The following is a 21,965-nucleotide window of genomic DNA, read 5'->3' on the forward strand; positions in this document are numbered from 1 at the left end:
GAAAGCTTTGTTGAGGATTACTGTCAGTTTGCCCTTTAAGAATAATACTACATGTTTCCAGCTCCCTTCCCCAGAGTTTTGGGGTGGAGGGCAAGGGAAGGAAAAGGAAGAATTTAGAAATTACTTCTATCACAGCAGCATGGCAGTAGTAAATTTTATTGTGCTGCCATGTAATTTGCTGTGATAGCGCTAGTAACTTTTCTGGCTGTACCTGCCAGCAGTTTTTTTTATGAAGTTGGTACATGGTCTTTGCAAGGTCTTAAAACTATCAGCTTGTCTGGTGAAATGAACATAGATATATTACTTTTAAGGAATAAAATAAAGAGATAATTCTACTTCAAGAGAGCCTTGGCTTTATTTGGGTGGATTTTAAGAATGTTTCTTCAGCTCTACTACAGTGTAGGCAGTTGATAGTTTGGACAGATGTCCCCTCAGCTGTGGCTTTGTTTCCTGCTGAGAACAGTTTCATTCTAGATGTTGAATAGATTCTTACAGCTGAATTCTGTATGTCTTTCTTATGAAAACTGTCTCACTTATTTGAGGTAACTGAAGATTTTCTGTGGTTTTGATGACTTTCTGAATATTTTGGATGCCAGGCTGCTTTATGCTGTAGGTTTCTCTATTCAGCAAAGTGTAAAAGCTTCCTCTGCCTCCAGCCTCTAAGTAAAAGGTAATAGATGCCTGCTAAACAGTTAGAGATGACAGCTGCAGGAAATCAAAGATAGGAAAGAAAGCAGTGTAAAGAACAGAAGGCAACAACGATAGTGCTTCTGCCAGCTGAGCCTTCTTCCTGTAATACAGTAGCAAGATGATAGCAGGGAGTTTTGGTTTTCCTGCCACCCCAGGAGTAGGGCAGTCAAGAAGTGGCAGGCCACAGACTGTTAATTACCTCCCATGTGTCAATGCTGTGTCTTATTTTTTACCTTCAATTACAGAGTGTTTTGTGTTAAATGTTTAGGAGTGACCTGCCGATAAATGGGAATTTTTTTTAATCTGAAAGTGTGAGATTTGGTAGTTTTATAATGGGGGACATGGTGAATGTGAGGAATGCTTGGTTGGGCTATGTTGACTCCCCTACCTCCTTGATTTTCTTGCATCATATGAAATAATGTTATCTTTGTTTTCAGTGGGAAAATTCACATTTTTTGTAATATTTAAAGCATTTCTGTTCTTCCTTTTCATATCAGTAGTAAGATGTAGAACAACATCAGACATGGCAAACATCCTTATCACAGTTAATTAACTCACTTGTGTGATGCTATCATTGCAAAATCTAAACAAAGATAGTTTGATATTCAAGTGGCTGAGAGTGAAAAACTAAAATCAGCAATGGAAAAGATTTGCAATGCTTAAGCTCAGTTTGAAGACTAATTAACCACTCACCTGCTCATTGAGTATTATAGCAAAAACAGTTGTAGGGCAAACTTGAAAGCTAAACTCAAGCTGTGAAACAAGTTTTCTTAAAGGTTTTTCAGTTGAATAGCCCTTGTTGTTTGTTTATTCCAAACACTTTCTACAGGATATATGCAGGTTTTTTGATTTTTGTTGGTTGTAGAATTGTTCGTTTCTTTTTTTGAACCAGCTTTTTTTGCTCAGGGACTAAATGTGACAGAACTTCAGTGATTTTTGATATTTTCAGTTCTATATCTGCTCTTTTGTTTTTGGTCTAAGTTGCAGATTGGAAGCCTTCATGGGATGAAGGCCTCTTCTGTGTATGTGGTGATATAAGGCTGTACATAACAAAATAGCAGAAGATTGTTCCAGCGTGTGTCCTTTTTAATGTTATATATTAATGTTCATGCAGCACTGGGTTTAGTTATGTCAGCATACATACAGTTTTTAAGAAATATTATAATGCTTAGGCAACTCTTACCAGCAAAATAATGTTATTACTGTTCTAGTTCAAGCTCTTCTAGTTCAAGTTCCACATGGAACAAGATATACAAAGGAAGTGATGCTGTTACAGATCTGAGTGTGTCTAGATAAGGCTGTTCCTCTGCACTGTTAACTTAGTTACTGATCACAGTTCTTCATATCCTGCCATAACTGTGTTGGCACATCTCTCTGTTTATATTTGAAAATATTTGTCCAGAGTAGCTGTTTCTTCTGCTAAATGCTAGGTTAGCTCAAGTCTGATTTTTGGGGACATTTGTAGTTTTGTAACATAATACTGTTTCAAGTTTAGCCATAGATAAAGCTAAGCAAGCTTTAAATAAGAGAAGTTTCTAAACATATTGTGCTTCTTGGCAGTTTTCTTCCCCTTGCTACTTCTCTTTACATAAACCCATCACCTTGCTATTCTTACAAAACATCCTGTCCAAGTTGTTGTTGGAAGCCTGCATTGCCTTGCCTCCTCCTGCAGTCTAATGGAAGATATAGAGAGACTAGTGTGGTGAGGTTATCTGAATTTTTTTGGTTGACTAAAAATACACTGGAAACCTGTTTGTTTAGCTTAAGAAGGTGAGTTAGTAAAGGCTCTGCCCCTAAGATTTAATAGCTTACAGTGTTTCCCAGTTCAGAAGTCTGCTTGATTAATAATGTAATTGTACTTAGTGCTCTGCTCCACCTGGGTCTTGGTCACTTTTAGTTCTGTTTCACTGAGATGGTGTTGTTGAGAAAAATAAGACTTTTATTCCACCATGTATAAGCTCAAGTAAATGTTAGACCAATAACAACTGTTTTATTGAGGTTTTTTTTAAGCTTCTTGTTCTTTCAGACAGGCTGTTAAATAGGAGATGCATGATGCTTCCAGTACTTCAGCAGCACCTTTTAGTTTGTCTTCAGAGAAGCAAGACCTTTAATTTGCATTATAATTTGGGGATTAAATCAAAAAGCCTGTAATATTTTATTCCTAGCTAGGAAGAACACTTCAGGAACAGTGAGATTCTTAATCGAGATGCATGGTTTTATGTGTTGCTATCAATGTAGGAGCATAATCAGCTTCTTAACACAGTATGATTTTATGCTCTAGTTCCTTCAATGAGTTGAAAATTTTCTTAGGGCTTCTGTAAGCCAAGTTGTCCAGCTTGGATCACCTGTCAGTTTTCATGTCCTAAAGAAATATTCTCTATTCTCATACACTGAAAACGTGATGAGATGAAACCTCACTGTAAACTTGACTTCTCCTTTTACTTTTCTCACTTAGTATCAAAGCTTTTCTGTTTAAATATTGCAGCTTGTACCATTTTATAGATGGATGGAATTCTGCAAAAATTGATTAGGTTACTGATTATACTGGGGGGGAAGCAACATTACAAGGGTATGATCCAGGCTCTCCCCATACAGTAAACTAAACTCAATAAACTATTTAAAGTCGACTTTAGGATTATTGTTCTGATTTAATTTAAATCTACATAAATCAATTTCAGCTAAACAGAAATGCATTATTCTAAGGAGGTTGTGTGCATTAGCATCTGTTTATGCAATTGGTAACAACCCTGTTGGCAATACACCACCACATTTACTTGAGACTGGTTCTAACCCCGCTTTACACAGGTCACCAACTGGTGTGAGGGCTTGATTAAACTCTTGACTCTTCTGTTTCCATTTTCTTATCTGTAAAATGGGGACTGCAGCATTCTCCAAAGTCCTTGTAAAGGGGAGTTGGCTACGTTAGTTACCATGTATATATTCAGATAGGCAGGAACTCTAATCTACTGTTAGTGCTATTCAGCTGATGCAATGTAAGAGTTTAAATACCTTTTTTTTTCTTTTTTTTTTTTTTTTTTTCTCCCTAGACAAGGAATTGGTAGGAAAATCCCCCAAGTTAAGCTGTACTAATGTAAGCTAATAAATCCTCTGATATGTTTTAATTCTGAATGAGAATGATCTTCTGAAGCTGAGGAAAAGTTATGGCACTTAGCATCTGCAGAACAGCTGCAGTTCTCATGCAGCAGTAACCTTTAGTTAATTTGTCTTCAAAACGTGTCTGTGTGGAACTTGAGACAGCGAAGAGAAGACAGTTCTGTAATTGTAATAATTGCAAAATCGAGGGATTGCTGGTAAAGTATTGAAGATGCTTTACATCAAAATAGCCTATTAACTAGTTAATTAAACTGAAATCTAATTCTGAATTTAATAGTGTTGGAAAAATCCATGTGAAATGTCAGACTTTGTAGTAGTGATCAGTCAAAAAAGCCAATTGCCTTTTCAGACTGTTGGTGTTTAAGTCCATTGCATGTCAGTGAATAGGGGAAGGAAAACAAAAGTTAAGCAGCCCTTAGTTAATACAAGTTCGGGATCAGAAAGTATCACAAAAAGGTAAGCTTCAGCATTCAGTTCTGTAGTCATTCCTTTTAACTTTGCTGAATTATGAGTTTCACTTATTATTTAACTCTGCAGAAAGCCATGAAAGGAAGTAACCTTGTTGATCTCTTTCCATTAATATCCCTCACATTGTTTGTCCTATGAATTATGACTTATAGGAAAATTAACTGTCCGTGCTGTACATCATACACAAGCAGGTCTTAGACAGCGTGTGCTGTAAAAATATTGACATGCCTCCAAGATGTTAATAACCCTGCAAATTAGAACTTTTTTTCCAGAGGAAACAGTAACACCTATTAGTGCTGTGGAGTGGAAGTAGAGCTCCATTTGTTCATTTATTTATTATACATATATATTTAACAGGCTAAGAGTTTGTGTATCAACAGGACTTAGCTTTATATTTTATCCTAAAATAGAAAAATGCTACAAAAATGAGGTGTTTACTTCAGGAGAATTATCTCCCTCATTACAGTACTTTGCCCAAAGTTGCCATCTTCTCACATCTGTGCAGAGAGGTCATTAATCAAGAGTACTGCTGCCCAGTTGTTATGGTGAAAAGAAGGGTAACAGCAGGACAGCTGCATCAGAGTAGAAAGACCTGCTTATGACTTCTGCTTGTGAAAGGTGTCTTTTCTATCAGTTTACTGGACTGGCAAATGAAGTCATTTGAACTACTTAAAAGTTATGAGAACCTGAGTTCTTACAGTGCAGTGATTGAGAGTGTTTGGTGATGAGGGAGAACTTATATTGTTCAACTGTAACTGTTCAATTTCTCCCTGCTCCTAAATAAATAAATAAAAAAAAATAAAAAATCACCCTATTACAGCTTACAACTGCCTGGTTTCTAACCAAACAGTGACTTTAAGTTCTTCTGTGCTTTCTTAGAGACTTGATCACATGATTTTAATTTACAAATGAAAATTGCTAGCATAGGTATGAGAGACTAATATACACTTAAGGCACAGAAAGAGCAACAAATAATTCTAAAGACCTGACTACTCACAGCTTTTCTGTAATGTCACATAAGCAGTGCTTGTTTGTCCTGGCTTTCCTTGGTAATGAAGAGGGGTTTGTTTTTCAGTCCAGACATGTTTGGGCTTAACTTCCTTCTGTGACCCCATTATGAGTTTACTGGGTGAAAACTAAAGCCTCAGTCTTGGCGTTCCTTTCAATAGACATAGTTTGGGAGTATAGTTGTCGTTTCTGTGAGCATAGAGAAAAAGACAGAATGCAGAAGTTGTTGCAGATCAATGGTAGGCCAAGCATGACAGGTTACCACAAACACACGTTCAAAAAAGAAGATTTCTTAAAAAGTGCTTATGTCTTTTGACTGAACATTTGCCAAGGCATCATTTTTAATTTTATTTATTTATTTAATAATATGTTGTAAAGTAGTGACATAGGGATGAAAGTTGCAATGGTAAATGAAACTGTTGCTTTGCTTTTTACAAAACAAAAGGATTCTTCCCCCTTCTTTTTCCCTCTGAGTTGTGTGGTATTTTCACTGCAGCTCTTGATTAGGGTTCTGTTTCCTTTATCAGCTGCAGTATTTTCATGCAAAATGTGCTTAATCTGGAGAGAACAGCTCTTGTGTTATGTCTGATAGCAGTAGACCAAACAGCCAACTGTAAACCTTCAGCAAAGCAGCACTTTGTACAAGTAATGAGTGCAAATAACAACTACAAAATCAGTACGTTTAGCACGTGCATCTAAAATGTAGTCTTAAGATGAGGCTTTACAAAAGAAGGAGGGTATTGTTTCCATCCTGTAGAACCACTAGCACACCCACTACAGGAAATGGCATTTGCTTGATGATGTTTGGACCATATTTTAAGAACTTTTTCTATTTATCTCATTAGAAGTCTTATACAAAAAATATAAATCATGCTAGTGCTGCTAGTTTTGTTATTCTGTTTATCACTGCCTTTGTTTCTTTCCAAGTATCTTGTTTTAGTCTGCAGCTTTTATTTTTGCCTGCTCTACCCTGTGCCAATGGACAGCACTATGTGCTACAGAAAGCACTGAACTTGTTCACGCTTTTCCATAACCTCTGTCTGAAGTATTCTTTATCTTTCATACTAAGATATTGCTGTAGAATAGTGCTCTACCTAATGCATTAGAATTGTAATAAAGATTTCAGATCTGAAATCTTACCATAACATCACGTCATAGAAATATTTTCATTAAACTTAAGCAATCACTATTAAGCTGGAGCTTGATGTAGATGGGAACATTTAACTATGCTGCCATGCTTAATGGGTTGACTATAAACTGTTGCCTAGGTTGAGAATTTGTTTTGATTTACAGTTAAATTTTGTTTGTGTTCAGTTTTTGTTCTTATACTGACACTGTTTTTGAAATTTAAATGGCTTTTGCACTTGTTGTCTTGTATTCCTGTTTCTGATTTAGTACAAAATGCAACATTGCCATCCCTTCTTAGCCCCTATTTTTTTAGTAGTCCAAATTTCTTTGGCTAGCCTATAAGACTTCCCTCGTTCCTCTAGTCCCTGCACACTTCTGTTCCCATTTTTTGAAGGTGGATGTCTGGAAGACTGCGTATGATGCCATATGAGTTTCCCCAGTGCTTTGTAGAATGGGAGCAATATATCAGTGAAAAGGATTTCAAACATCCACTTCTTCCTTGTTTTTGTTGATGTGCTTCTGTTGTTGAGAAGTCTAAAATGTATGATTGGATGCCTGTGATATAATGAAAAGCAAGTATTTCTTCTGCATTTGCTGCTCGTGGTTTCAGTAGCACTGCATGTGTCAGGGAGTGAGAGTGGGAGAGACAGAATAAATTGTGATGGCTGCCTAGAACATCTTAAATATAGCCTTTAAAATACCGCATTTTTTAAGTTTGCTCTTCGTTAAGGTATTTTGTTCTTGAAACTAAAGTAATAATACAACTTACAGTTGGTCAGAATTGTCAAATCAGCTATGCAGGAGATGTTTGAAAAAGATGTTTATGTATTGAAGGCACGACAAAGTCTATAAGGTCTCCTGATTTACAGTGTGTCCGTATCCATGGATAATATGAGTTGTCTTATGCCATCTTTACTAATGGCTGAAATGATGCCAGTAAACAACTCTAGAAGCTGCCTCCAGTCTGACAGTTGACTGCTCTATCATTACTTCTGTCCTTAAAGCACTGTTGGGATTTATCGTAGTCAATGCAAAATCTGTATGATACCTTATCTTCAGTGAATAAAATTGATGACAAGACCTATATTGCTTTCAAGGTTAATAAAATACAACTTGAAGATATCCGATTATTCAAACATTCAGTTTACTTTAGGTTAATTGAAGGAGTGACTGTCTATAGTTTAGACTGGAAAAGTAAGTTATGCCAACTAGACAGATGTTAAGCTGCATTTTGCTGGGCTGCTGTCTTTTGTGGGATTCTGTAATTCAATTTAACCAAATGATTTTTCCAATCGTTCTTTTCTAAAGTCAAGTTATTATACTGTATATGTTTTTGTTGTTAAATCAACACCCTTTCCTGGAACTACTACTTTTCTTTTGGAGGTATTGCAGAAGTTGGGAAGCCAGGAGTGTTAAGCAGTAAATTTGTTTCCCTCTCACTTGTCTGTCCCACAAGAGACAATTCTCTTGTCCTGGTAATGGAGATTATTTCCCAGGATGTTTTCCATTTACTCTTAACCCCAGTTCCCCATGCCAAGGGATAAACATTAAAACAGGAGTTCACTTGCGTCTTGTGAAGCATCCTGTCCTCAGGCAAGCTCTCTGTTATGTTTAAGAGTGGTAACTTTCCATGTAAAGCTGAAAATATCAATATTCTATGAAGCTTGTTTTACCCTAGTGAGAGTAAGGAGGCGATGGTGCTAGCTGCTGAGGTGGAAGAAAAGTTTGGCCAGCTATATAAGGCCGATTGAGCAGGTAATTTTCTAGTAAGTTACAGGAGCACTTATATTCATTCTCTGCATAGAAGCAAACACAAAGACTGGCTGTAAGTAGGGTAGAATTCATTTCGGAGATCAGCATTTACTTCTCTGTTAACTACTGAAATGGTCGGTGCATGAGCATCTGGCTTTAATTTACGGGTGGGCAGGATGAGAGTAGGAAAGAGAAGTATTGAGTGTATCTGATGCCAGCACTGTTGAAATGCCCAAGATTTCTCATGTTTGCTAAATTCTGTGAATTTCATCCGTGTCACACTTAGTCTGATTTTGATCATCTTTTCAAGTAGGGAGTTACTGGCACAATTGCCTACCTTCCTTACACCCAAGCAAAAATATGGAGTTAATTTGACTGCAGACTCAAATTGTTTCTAGTAGACTGTATCCTGAGGCCACTGGACTCATAAGTATTAGCTACAATTGACTTTTTTTTTCTTATGAGTCTTTCAGGTTCAATCAAGTACAAAGATAGTTCTTACGTCTCCTCTAAATCAGCCTTCTGATAACAAGCTGACACATCAGTCTAAGTCATATATTTTATAATTGTGCACGTGAAAACCTTTTCCCACCTTCTTGTGTTTGGCTGGATTAGACCTATTTTAGTTAATAAGTTCAGATAGTGCTTGAAGAGCATGACTCGTTCTGCACAGTATGAGTCAATCAACTCATTGCCCTTTTAAAGAATAACTTCATCTGGTAAAATTGCAAGCTAACGAGAAGAAAACAAATGAGTGCTTTGAAGAATGAAATAACAAGTGTTCCTATCTGTGACAAATAAGCATTCTCTTCCCTGTTTCTTTTTGCCAGCTAGGTAGGATGTGAAGTAAAATGCTTGTACCTGCAGTACTGTCTTCAGTGAGAAATGTCCTTCGCAGCCTAAGCAAGTGATTTCCTCTCTTCTCCAACTTGTCGATGTTTTGTGTTAAGAAATCTTGATGATTGGTCCCCATTACACATTTAAGATTATTTATTTGATGATGTTCCCACACACTGTTCTTGCAGAAAGGTAAAACAAAATCCAATGCCCATATGTGTTTTGTTCCTTTTGTGACTCAGTCTACCTTAGAACTTCATTGTTTAGCATGCATCACTGATGGTATATTTAGAATAATGACGCTAGCAGGGGAGGAATAGCTTCCATCCATACTTAGTGAGGACGGCTTCTTTTTATTTAGCAGAACAAATGGAAAGAAGGTCCCTTCTGCAAGGGCAGAATGGCTATTTAGGATATTAGCCTAATAAAGGTAGGTACCTGTAACAATATTATCTCTTAAGTTTTATTTATGATTTCCTTGCATACGAGGACAGGCACTTTTGGAAAAACTCCACAACCTATATTCTTGAAAAGTCCTAGAGTCTGTATGCAGTGGTGTTTTACCAGTATGAAGAATGTTCATTTTAAAATCCTTTCTATGCATACAGATTATTCTGGGACTGGGTATTGTGAATTTTAAAAAGAACAGATAACCCAGTATAATTTCAGATGCAAATAGGAATGAATTAGCTTGACTCATGGACTGTCTCTTTCTCATAGTCATCTTAATGTGCTTTGTTCAGCAACCTTGATTTGCTTTGAGAGATTTCTGTATTCTTCTTCAGCTCTGAACACCTAAATAAACCTCACATTAAGCTTTCCAAGAACCACAATAAATAGCAGTATTTTCCAAGAGAAAAAGTATATAAGGATTAGATTGGAGTGCTTTCTGGTCTTCAAGTCCAGTCATGTATTTGGAGGACATACGCAGGGTTTCCTTACAGCAATGAGAGTATTTTCCCTCTTCTAAAGATCATTTCTGTTTTGTATTACCTTGTATTTTTAACTGTATTAAGCTCCCTAGTCTTCAAGTGCTCTCAGTGGACTGTCTGTTCTGCTTACCTGGCTAATCAGTAGATGTAAAAGAATCAATTGCTCTAATCTGTGACCAGTTTCATGACGTGAACTTAATTACTCTCATTGGAATTTGTCTGATTTCAAAGTCCAGCTCATGGTAATGTATCCCACTCTGTTCCTTCTCCATCTATTAAAACTAGCAAGTCTGATTAAAAAAACAAAGCAATTACTCTTAGAAGCATGAAGCTCTAGGAACAGGAGCTTCCCCAGTGTGTGTTTATTTCTTCAAAAAAGTCAGTAAAGTGTTGCAACAAAACAAACTTGTAAGTAAATCAAGAGGGGCCCTCTGGGTGTGTTGTATTCTAAATGAGTAGATGCAAACACCGTTTGGTTTCCTGTTTTGTTATGTAACAAAACTACGCAAAATGAAGACCAGGCATGTATTTACATGCATTCTTTAAATATCAGGCTTAGATGTAGGGACAGCACTGTATGAAGTGGCATGTGCTGGAGGCTCTATTAGGTAAGAAAAGGTATGCTTAGATGGAAGTCCAAGTTGCTGACAGACCAAAGTTAAGCATAATGAAGGGCAAGAACTGTAGAGTGTCTTGGATCTGCAATTAATATGTACATTGGGAAGCACTGTTGCATAAATAGCATGAAACACTGAGAAGCTGCCTGTGTAAATGAAGAATAAACAAGATTAGTTAATTTTTTTCCAAAGAGCAAGTTCAATCTTGTTTTACAATTTTTTTTGCTAAAATGTGGTATGTACAGTATGATTGACCTATTGGTATCTTTCCATTTTGTATGCTGACATGTCAGTGGATCATTTTAATTCGCCTTTAGTAAATTTAAATAACAAAGCAATCATAAAAATTAAAAAAAAAACAACAAACTAATAATCCACTGATATATTGAAATGGGTAAGAAGAAGAGCTAAGGAGAGCTTATAGTTTATGGAAAATTGAGAATATAACGTTGTGTCAGGAGCGTGAAAGCCCTATCTTGTTCAGGATTAAATTTTGGCATTGCTGGAAAGAAAACCCTCCACAGAAGTATGTAAACTCATATTTTGCCAGGATTTTTTGTTTTTTATTTCCTAAGTTGTAACTTTGAAAAGTTTGCCCTTTGATGGGAACTGTATTATGAGATTAATGTTGATTTAAAAAAATGAAAAAAAAAAAAAAAGTTGCAGTAACACTTAATAAAGCATTTTTAAAGGCAGTATGTGGCAGCAAGGGGAAAAACTGTGTCTCATGCTATTTGTAGTTGTTCTGTGTAGGAATGTAAACACTGGGACTAACACTTGCTTTCCAGGGTTTGATTTTGGCTAGAACAGAAATAAGAGGGAAGGAATCCTGTGCGTCAGTATTGATCTCTTTAGTTTTCAGGTAACATTAATGTATGTGGTTGCTTAGGTTTCTTATTTACACCTGTCAACACCAAATATCAGAGTTGTGGTTTTCATTCTTTCAGAAATGAGCATTATTCTCTCAATTACTACATCTGATTTCTTGACTGAATTTCAATTCTTGTTTTGTAATAGATGACTGCTGTTGTAAAAGCATGTTGTTTGACTTTGAGTCTTATATTCATTAAAATAGACTACACAAATGCTAGGATTTGTGTGAGAGCAGGGAACCTGGCAACTCTTAGTAGGAAGAAATGCTGTGCACAGCAGTTGAATTAGCTGAAGATTCGCATGCATATGCTCAGTTCATCCAGACTCGGGCTTGTGTAGTTATCTGATGTTCTCTTTAATAAACATGGAATTTTTCTTGTTTGATTCATTCTCACCATCCTTCTCCAGTGCAGGTGCTGCTGACTCATATCCTGCACCTTCTAACTCTACTCTCTTCATAGGTCAGTAAAGGACAGTAAAACTTTCACAGGTTAGCAAGACACAAGGGTGTTGCCTGTTAGATCGAGACAATGTGGTTCACTTGTCTTATTTTTCTTTCTACAAAAAAGGTCGCAAACCATTCCCGACAGAAGTGAAGTAGGAAGTCCAGGGCTCAGCTAAAAGTCTTCTTTTCACATCTGGTATGGTTCTTGACCTGACAAACATAAAATTCATACTGCAGATGCAGATAATGCTGAGAAGGAAATGAAAGGTCAACCATCCCAAGCCCTACTGGTTAGCATAGTCCTGCAGAGACTGTCAAGTGGCTAATGCAGCCTGAAAAGCTTGTTCACTTGGACCTGTGTGTTGGCCCTGGTCATGCGCCAGCTTGTTTTGGTCTGCTGGGAACTAGGAGTTCAAGTGAGCTATTAAGATAAGCCTGTCATTACAGTATTGGTAGGGTTGGAATAAATGGATGGCAGAAGCCACAAGTCCTTGCTTTCCTGGTGACTTAAAGCTATTCTGTAGGGGGGAACATTTACAACTAATTTGCTGCGTACACTTGATCTGAGTGGATTACATACAGAATGTGCCAGATCTTGGATAGCTGGCAGAAATATTCCCATCCAAACAGTGCTTCTGCTTTGTATGCTGGACTATGCACTTTGATTCCCTCAAAGCATTTCTTTTGTCTTCCAGAAGTGATGAGCTTTGATTTCACTGTATACAACAGCCCTCCTAAAGTTTAGAATAGCTGCCATTTGTGCTGCCTAGATCAGGTTGTTTAGCCTCATGTTTATTCTCTGATCTTTCTGCAGCTCTGCCATATTGTGTCTCTGACTACCTTTAGTAGTGCAGCTATTTTTGAAAGTGAAAGCTGGCATGGAATGTTTTTGCTTCAACAATACATAGGTTAATGTGAAGATTTTGGAGAACTGGAATCTAAAATTTTCATAAAACATTACTTGTATATATCCAGACACAAAAATTACTGAGGAAAAACGCTGCTCTGACCTGTACACGTTGGTAAAACCATTAGTTGCATAGTTGGCTTCACTTTCCCTTTCTTTACCCAAAGTCCTTGCTGCCAAGACACTTTACTAAGGAAAGTATTTTCTCTGATGTGCAGCATCCTCCATTCAATCAGGACACATCAGCTTGGGGGAGGAGGGAATTTAAAAAATCTTTGCTTGTTGCTTAAAAACTGGAGCCATGAACTAGAACTATAGATAAGCAGCGATAGCTGCCAGGGCATATTCCTAGTTTGGCTGTGAACATACTAATTTTGCTAATTTTGATCTAGCTGTAAAGTACTTAGAAATTCAGGCTGTGCTCTTGAAATTGCTTCTGCTGCTTTTAATATTCAAGCATGTGTCCAAGAGCAATACGCCAACAGAGCAGGACGTTTCTGGCTATGGTGACTGTATTGTCTATGCAGGGAGTCCAAGGAAGTTGTGTTGATCTGGCTGTGGCCACGTGCAAATGTTTCCTTTTTTCTTGAAAAGGAATGACAGAGCACTTCTTTTCTCTATTTACATGTAATCCTAAAACAATATTATCTATGCCAGCCAGGTCTTGTAATATAGATCTGTCTTGACTCATTTTTATTATTGTTATTGCAGAGATAAGCATTAACAATTAAATATGTTTTGATTGCATAAAATCTGATTATTCTAAACACCTGACTGCTACTGTAACCTTATAGCTGTAGCTATATAACTGCAAAAACCACAAGGGACAAATAGAAAGGATATACATTTTGCTTGTCATGATACATTCATTTATTTTTGAGAGATCCAGAGCCCTTTATTTTGCAAGCAATGAAAAATGTCCATACAACTTCTTGTACTACTTTACCTATTTGTTTTCAGGTGCTAGATGTAATCACAACAAATTATTTTGCTTGTGCATATACTGTGAATCTCACTCATACTCCTCACTGAGAATTCATATCTTTCCATTGGTATTATCTTGTGCTTAAATGGACTTATTGGAGGTTGGTGGATGATCAATCTCCTTATAAATTCTGGTTTGTTTATTGGAATTGTGCCTTACGCTTCATTGCACATTTCGGATCCTTCTTTGCAAAGGCTTTACTGGCACAGAAGTTTCCTGGTTTATTTTTTTTGTTTGTTTGTTTTCTTCAAACAAAACCCGCAACTAGAATTGTTCAGTATTCTGTTCTGGGAATCACATCATAGCTGTGGACTTCTCTAACTTTGTGGAAAGAATCTGCATATAAACAGATGTAGCTTTAACTTTGCATCCGTATTTGACCAGCAGAAGAGATTATGCTTCTGCTGAAATGCCCTGTGTGAAATCAAAGTCAATACAGCAATGCTGTAGTAGCCAGGGCTCAAATCCTGCTATTTTGTTTTAAAATTAACAATATGGATTTTCATCTGACCATTGTAAATCCAACCCTTATGACTCTGGACAATTTTATTATACTTGGCTGAGTTGTCAGTATTATATGTACCTGTGATTTGATGACTGCCTTACTGCTTTTGGTCCTCCACAGATTACATAAGAGAGATGGATGTCATTGCAAAAAAATAAGATTGCTGCTGAAGCTCCATGTTTTGTAGGAAGATCTGCATGGTAGATTAACAGTTCTCAATGTTTCTCTGTGTGTCAAGAGTTTACACCATAGATTAAAGAAATAAAATGATTTCACGTTACTTTGGAGTTGGAAGTGGGACAAAGCCTAGGAGACCTGAATAGACACAGCAGTTGTTGCTTTTACGGGGTCTGCTCTAGGATGTATCATCCCTTTATGTAGGGAGGATGCAATAATACTCTTGAGAGTAGAATGAACCATTTCAGGCTTAATGGTTTGATTACTTCTTGTGGCTTATGGTGAAACAATTAGTGTGTGCAAAAGAAAATCGTTCATACCACTAGGAGAACTTTTAAGCCAAAAGTAAGCTTGCGTGCCATATCTCTAAGGAATGCTTTGAATAACACAGGAGGCTTTAGCTTCTTCAAAGGAGACTTGGCACTGAACCGCATCTGGCTCTTCTTTTTGTACATAGTAAGATGTCTATGGGGCAGGATCAATTGCTCAAGTTCTTATAGCCTTTCTATTTTCTGACCACAAGTACCTCAGTAGTCCTCTGTTTTCCTATTGCTTATCTTTTTGGATCCAGGCAACCTTTTATACACTGCCTTGAATTTCACTCCAAATATGAAGTGATGCCTACTTAAAGTGCAAAACCTGTAGGCTTTCTCTAGCAAACTTCGACGCAGGCCAGTGGGAAAAAAGCTATTTGAAGAAGTATCTTAGTATGGGATCTTCTCAGTTTGGGAAGACCTTGCCATTGTTCTGGGCTTACCCCCAAGTAGCAAACAGAGAAGTACAGCTAAAAATATGTTCCTAGAAAGTTAGGAACATATCCATATATTTGGGGTCAAGGCTTCTCTCTATTTTAAAGTTGTTTCTGAGAACTTTTCGGTCATATTGTTACTTGCATGGAGGGGATGCAAATGGCATGTTCCCAGAATATCTCAGGTAAACTCCTTTGTTCAAGATATAGGAGATTTAACAAAGTAGTCCTAGTGATCCCTGGTAAATCTTGAGTAGGCTTGATCATTAGAGTCTGTAAAAATGTTAAGTGTTTATACAGCTCAGGTAGCTGGCTATTTCTGCCCCAGAATGCTTGCAGGCTTAATGTGAAGGGCAGCTAATAATTCCAGCAGCTTTCCCCCTTGAGCTGGCAAATCTTAAAGTAGCTGTACATGCGTAGTGGGAAACTGAGCTCATGATCTGAAGGTGGAGTAACGCAATGAGATAATGGCCCAGTGACAATGGAAACAGATACCTCAGTGTGTCTCTTATGAGATCAGTTGCTCTGTGAGAAAATAATAATAAAATCCAAGTGAGCTAATAGCATGGAAAAAAACTGGAGAAATTGTGTTTGATTTAATGTATTGTGGGGTTCTGCTGGACAGTGGAAGAAGTCGAGGCTTCTTTTAAGGGGTGAGAGGTCTATCAGGTCTTTTCAATGTTTATGTAGACTTTCAGGTAATTTGTTTGCAAACCACAGGAACTGATGAAGCTACTTTGGTCTCTGCTAGCTGAACTCTTGTGATCTCTAATAACTGACGCGTATATTTTTGGAAGAGGGTGGCTCGCTTTTTCTGCTCTCAGACAAGTCTGTTTTAGGGCTGTTTCTTCAGCACTACTTTCTTATGACGAATGACTTCATTAGTGAGAATTCTCTCTACAGCCTTTTCTGTCCAGAGCCTGCTGGCTATGGAAAGACTGCAGTCTTACATACACCTTCAATTTCCCAGCAGAAAGGCCTAATTCTGTACCTTCATTCGCTTTCAGTGCTCATCCTTTTATCTTCTTTAATAGCTTGTATGCTGAAAGTGCATTTTTAATTAAATTGTTTGCATCTTGTATACGTACAGTATGTTCACTTCGAGAGCATTTTTATTACAGTGGAAGGGTGGTGAAATGTAATAAGTCTCAAGAATAATTAAAACCTGTGTTAACTTGTGTATGTTTCTAGTAGCAATTGAACTTTGTGTTGAGTCTCTTCTGGATCCAAGATTAGATCTTAATCAAGTAGGAAGGAAGTAAAGGGCAAATAAAGGAAAGGCTGTTTGTACATACCTGTATAAGTTCTTACCAGTCTAAGGTAAATCTCGCCTGTTACGTTAAAAGGAATTTAGCTTAAGAAAGTTTCTGTGTTCAATGCATACCAAGGACAAGAGATGAGAAGTGGAATAATATTCCAAATCAGCTGTGTGAGCTCTTTTACCTCTCTGTATGTGGATGTAGCCTTAGTACTGGTTTGGCCACCGCAGTTTACACTGAAGGGAAGAAAGCAGAACAACCTTGGGAGGGCTTTAACAGCAGCACAACATGGTAGAGGAAAGATAAATAACCTGGGATTTTTCAAGCGAGCATGGTAAACTGATGTTCTCAGTTCAGGGAGCTAGAATGCCTAAATCTGAAAGATGTGAGATTTTTATGTAAGCTTTGACTTACCGTAATGAATCGTCAGGTCCTTGTATTAGAGCATTTTGTGTAGTCCAGTCCTAGAAAGCCAAGGGAGGCTACATCTTCCAAGTCCCTTTTTACAAAGGGCCAAGACAGTTAATAATTTTTCAGCACCTGAAGACCTGAATGCATGTTGGAAAACCACCCTTGCTAAATCTCTGAAAATGCCAATAAAATCACTTTCTTCCCCAAAACATTGTAAACAAATGCTTTGCAGATACAAAGATGAGATGAAAAAAGGGCTGAATTCAATGAGTTCTCTTGCATGAAATACTTTGGAAAAGTGTTAATTTGTCTTTCTTCACCGAAAAATGCAGTTTTATGTTGACTTATAGATGGTCTGACTTTGCCAAAGACAGCAGGTGTTCTTGTTCCTCAAGTCTCATGGGACTTAGGTATCAGTTTTGAAAAGGATAGCATGAAGATGTCTCAAATATTAAACCAAATTCAAGGATTATGCAAAATGTTAAATGTTAGATCAGTCTGGAAGATTGTTGAGTTTTTGGAAGAGATCCATTTGAGTTAGATTAGAACTAATCTCTAATTAAAGCCCCTATTTAAATGTCAGAGTATTACAACTTGCTATCTGAAGCTAATTTTTAATATTCCATAAAATTATAGTTAGTGAATTTACTAGGCAGGCCTTTAAAAAAAAAAAAAAAAGCAAACGGATGTGATCATTCTTCGAGTATAAATGAAGGGAAAATACCTCTGAGGGACAGGGGAAGTTTCTGTTTCAGGCTGCCAGGATTTCCCGATGAATGACTGTATGAATGACAGAATGACTGTAAAGAGTTGCTTATTGTTTTTCAGGTTGTATCAAATGCTGCTGATCAGGGAGTTGCTATCACTGGGAACAACACCTTCAACAACTGGAACTGGCCTAATGCTGTGATCTTTGCTGCTACTGTAATCACTACAATCGGTAAGTATCAACTTTCCTAACTCTTTTCCTTATGCTCCAGTGTGTTCATACTCTTCCATTTATGTGTCAAGTTAGTCTCTGAATAAACTTGATATGGCTGGAGGTGCATAAAGTTCATGTGTTCATAGGCAGGTTTGTAGAGGAAAAACGGCTTTTGGCACTTATGCTTTTCCTGTACCCATGAGTAGTCTCTAATAATCAAGATTCAAGAGCTGTTGACTTGACTAGTGTCATTCCAGTTCCATTCATTCATATGCCTAAATTAACAAATCATAAAATCCCTAAACAAAATCTTTATAAAACTTTCTATTAATTTAAAGCACATGCATTTGAGATTTTTTGCACGACTGTCTCGTTGCTCACATGAATCTTTATATGCTACTGAATTAGCAGTATTCTTGGCTTTCAAAACAATCTAGACTTGTTTTTAACCCACCTTTTAAAGGAAGCAAGGAACAAGGTGTATGTCTTGTGGATATAAAATCCTTTGCATTTTACATACAGATGTTTAGAGCTGAAAATCATCTGCTTCTACGGAATTTGGTTTTTTTTTGTTAGAAGTTACTGTTACTGCTACAGCCTGCCTGCACCTGCAGTGTTAAAGTGTTAAAATAATAATAATAATAAAAATAATAATAAAAATAAAAATAAAAATCCAGGCATGCAAATTAACCAAAGAGATAAGTCTGGAGGTTGAACTAGAGAGAGAAGTCTGGAAGTTCATGTAAATGGAAGTCTTATTACTAGGCTGTAAGGTCGTATATAGCACTGTTGTACTTGAAGCTCTCAATACCCAGCTTATGACTTAACTTATAGCACAAAGCTGAAGTCAGGAACACGCCTAAACAAGAAAATTGTGGCAGAAGTTCATAAACTAGGTTCCTGATTTTAAAGCCTGAGATTGAACAAAATTCAACCAAACTACTTTGCAGCATCACAACACACCTCTCACTAAATTCAGGCCCTTACCTTGGGAACGCACCAAGCCACACTGTGAATGTGCAGAATGGATCTTTCACATGAAAGCTTACTTCAGAGGCAATTTTATTTCATAATGTTGATTAAAACTCAACCTTAAGTGCTGCTTAAGGTTGGGAAATCTTTTCAGAGGTTTTGGGATGAGCTTTTTTTCTCATGTTTATCTCATGTTGTCAAGAAAAAGATGCATGCTATCCAGGGAGCACTTAAAGTGTAGTACTTCTCTCAGCCTGCTTTAATGGAATACACATTTTCTGGAGTAATGTTGGAAGGCATCCAAATTCAGAAAATCAGCAGCTGGAGTAGACTAATATTCTTAGAGATGATGAAGTAAGGAGCATCTGATACAGCAGAAGCCCACGCAGTGTTGTTTAATGTATAGGTAGAATTGCCCTGAATTCTCTGCAACAAGAACAGACCATGAACATACTTATCTCTTTCAGGTTATGGAAATGTTTCTCCAAAGACACCCTCTGGGCGTCTCTTTTGCATATTTTATGGGCTCTTTGGAGTTCCTCTGTGCTTGACGTGGATCAGTGCTCTGGGGAAGTTCTTTGGAGGACGTGCCAAGAGGCTAGGCCAGTTTCTGACAAAAAGAGGAGTAAGCCTGGTAAGATCCTCTGCTTGTTTATCTTCCTGCTGTTTATTTTTGATGCACAGATTGAGCTTACACTTCTTAATTTACCTGTTCTTGTGTTAATAAACAGACACCGTTACAAATATGAATTGCCCAAATGTTGTTGTGTAAAAATAATTGAGGAGGGATAGATCCTATATGTTAACTCTGCCAGAACTTTTAGCAAATGATATTTTGCAGAAACATTTAATACTAAATAAAAATATAACTTCTATGAAGACGTGTGTCTCCCTACATGAGAAACCTATAGAATTGATGTAGGTGAGGCTTTTATTTCACAAGCATTCCATACAAGCTCCTGTAGCATGGAAATAAGATGACCTGCTTTGCTTCTTCTGCCTTTAGTTTTTATGCTAGCATGAGCATTTTACTATTCTGCAGTGAACCAGCTGGAAAACTTTTTTTTTTCCTCAATTACAGTCTTTTTGTTTCTTTTTTTCCATGTTGGTTGAGTTTTATCTCATTTCTAATAACTGCACAGAAATGAGAGGGAATGCAAAGATTGAGCTTCCAGAAGAGGGTGGGATTAGTTTAGGCCTTAGTTTCAGAAACAGCTAGAATTTTCTAGGTTTAGCACTTGAGAAAGAACTAAGTATGGTGGTGAAATCAGTGTGTGTACCCAGCTTTGTGAAGCAGGCTTTCTGCAGAGGTTAAATGAGTGGCACATGGTAGAAAGTGTAAATAGGAGACAAGCAGCACAAAGAGTTCTGATCTTCTGTATGCACTGTTGTCGGACATAGTTGTGTTTACAGCAGTCAGTGACCTTTAGTGACAACTTACAAACTTTTAGCACAAAATCTGAAGTGGCTGGTACTGTCGTATGATGCTCAATGCCATGAATGGTAAATTAGATTTATTTCCATGACTTTTCCTTCTTTCTTTACAGAGGAAAGCACAAATTACATGCACAGCTATTTTCATCGTTTGGGGTGTCTTGGTCCATCTGGTTATTCCTCCTTTTGTCTTTATGGTGACTGAAGGATGGGATTACATTGAAGGTCTCTATTACTCGTTTATTACTATCACCACCATAGGATTCGGAGATTTTGTTGCTGGTAAGTAACTATATTTCATGTATTGTTTCACTGCATGCACACTTTGGCAATTCTGCTTCTAAACTCAAATTCTACAAAGCTTTTCAGAACACTTTCTTCTGAAAAAGATTCAATAAGAATTAAGTAATGCTCCAGTTGGCTCTTCCATCTTGGTTTAGATACATAAGGCCTTTATTGGACTTAGTCTGGAGCCAGGCTCTGGAATTTGTAGTTCTTTCAGCTTTCCTATATTCTTATTTCAGGCATGGAGCTTTTCTATCTACTGCAGCAGTTAAGCACCTTTAAAAGGGCACATCAGTGTTAAGTGATAATTTCTGGGCAGCTGTCTAGAACTAGACAAAGAGGAAATACTGAACATATTATGTCTACCTCTTAAAACCTGTCTGCTGCACTGTCTTGGGATTTGGAGATGGTCCTTGCGAAGCGGAATTCTGAGACTAATCCTTTTCTCGAGCAAAGTGCCTATATCTGTATTTTAAAGTCTGGGGGAATGCTTAAAATTTTCCAAACGTGAAGTGTGTGCTGCCATTTGACATTATATACCAGTGGTCAGAATACGTGCAGCTAAAAAGTGGAAGAACTAGGATCAACTTTGTCAGAGGGTTTCAGATCCCTGCTTACCACCTCTCAAAGCAGTGTTTTAAGAACTAGATTCTGCTAGAGTGGAATGGAGTATTTCTTGGGCTAATAACTTGGCTGCAAATCCACTTCTTATGTTCTTGTTTTCTAATTCTTTGTAGGTGTAAATCCAGATGCAAACTATCATGCCCTTTACAGATACTTTGTGGAGTTATGGATCTATCTGGGACTAGCTTGGCTTTCACTCTTTGTCAACTGGAAAGTCAGTATGTTTGTAGAAGTCCACAAAGCAATCAAGAAACGGAGAAAAAAAAGAAAAGAGTCATTTGACAACCATCCTCGGTCTAAAAAACCTCTTCAAATGGGTACCTCAAAGGATGTGAACATTTTCAGCTTTCTTTCAAAAAAGGAAGAGACTTACAATGATCTTATTAAGCAAATTGGAAAGAAGGCCCTGAAGACAAACAATGACAAGATGATTAAAGTAGAAAATACTAAACAAAATATGCAGAATGCCATTAAAGATGCTCAGGTGACTTACACAAAGTCAGAGTCATTTGAGTATGATGAGTCTTCCCTGGACATTCAGAATGGTCATGTTTTGAGACATCTGCATGATAAACGTGTTGGAGACAGTCCTATTGAAGGAAACATGTTTGTAAACCAACTAGACAGGATAAGTGAAGAAGAAGGTGAAGTGTGGGATTCCAGAGACTATCGACCCTTAATATTTGAGAATGCCAATATAACATTTGTAAATGAGGATGATGATGAAGAGGAAGATATCTCAGATGATGAGGAAACTTCAAAATCCTCTATGGATGATAATACTGTAGAGGAACCTGAAACTGCAAAAAACTTAGTAAAATTCCCATCGTCTGATGAGTCTACCTTTACCAACAATGAGCTAGAACTTTCTG

General features: G+C 37.3%; 1 protein-coding gene across 1 annotated transcript in view; it reads left to right on the top strand.

The window, feature by feature from the left end:
• KCNK5 (potassium two pore domain channel subfamily K member 5) overlaps positions 1 to 21,961 on the top strand; it is a gene marked incomplete at its 3' end in the record, with an annotated part of 30,151 nt that extends 8,190 nt beyond the window's left edge. The window contains exons 2-5 of the mRNA XM_015857557.2: positions 17,685 to 17,796; positions 19,218 to 19,384; positions 20,298 to 20,466; positions 21,207 to 21,961. Of these exons, the coding sequence (XP_015713043.1) occupies positions 17,685 to 17,796; positions 19,218 to 19,384; positions 20,298 to 20,466; positions 21,207 to 21,961 (1,203 nt within the window). The remainder of the gene's footprint in view (positions 1 to 17,684; positions 17,797 to 19,217; positions 19,385 to 20,297; positions 20,467 to 21,206) is intronic.
• Positions 21,962 to 21,965: the final 4 nt, after the last annotated feature.

The sequence above is a fragment of the Coturnix japonica genome, chromosome 3, assembly GCF_001577835.2.
Source record: "Coturnix japonica isolate 7356 chromosome 3, Coturnix japonica 2.1, whole genome shotgun sequence".
Taxonomy (NCBI): domain Eukaryota; kingdom Metazoa; phylum Chordata; class Aves; order Galliformes; family Phasianidae; genus Coturnix; species Coturnix japonica.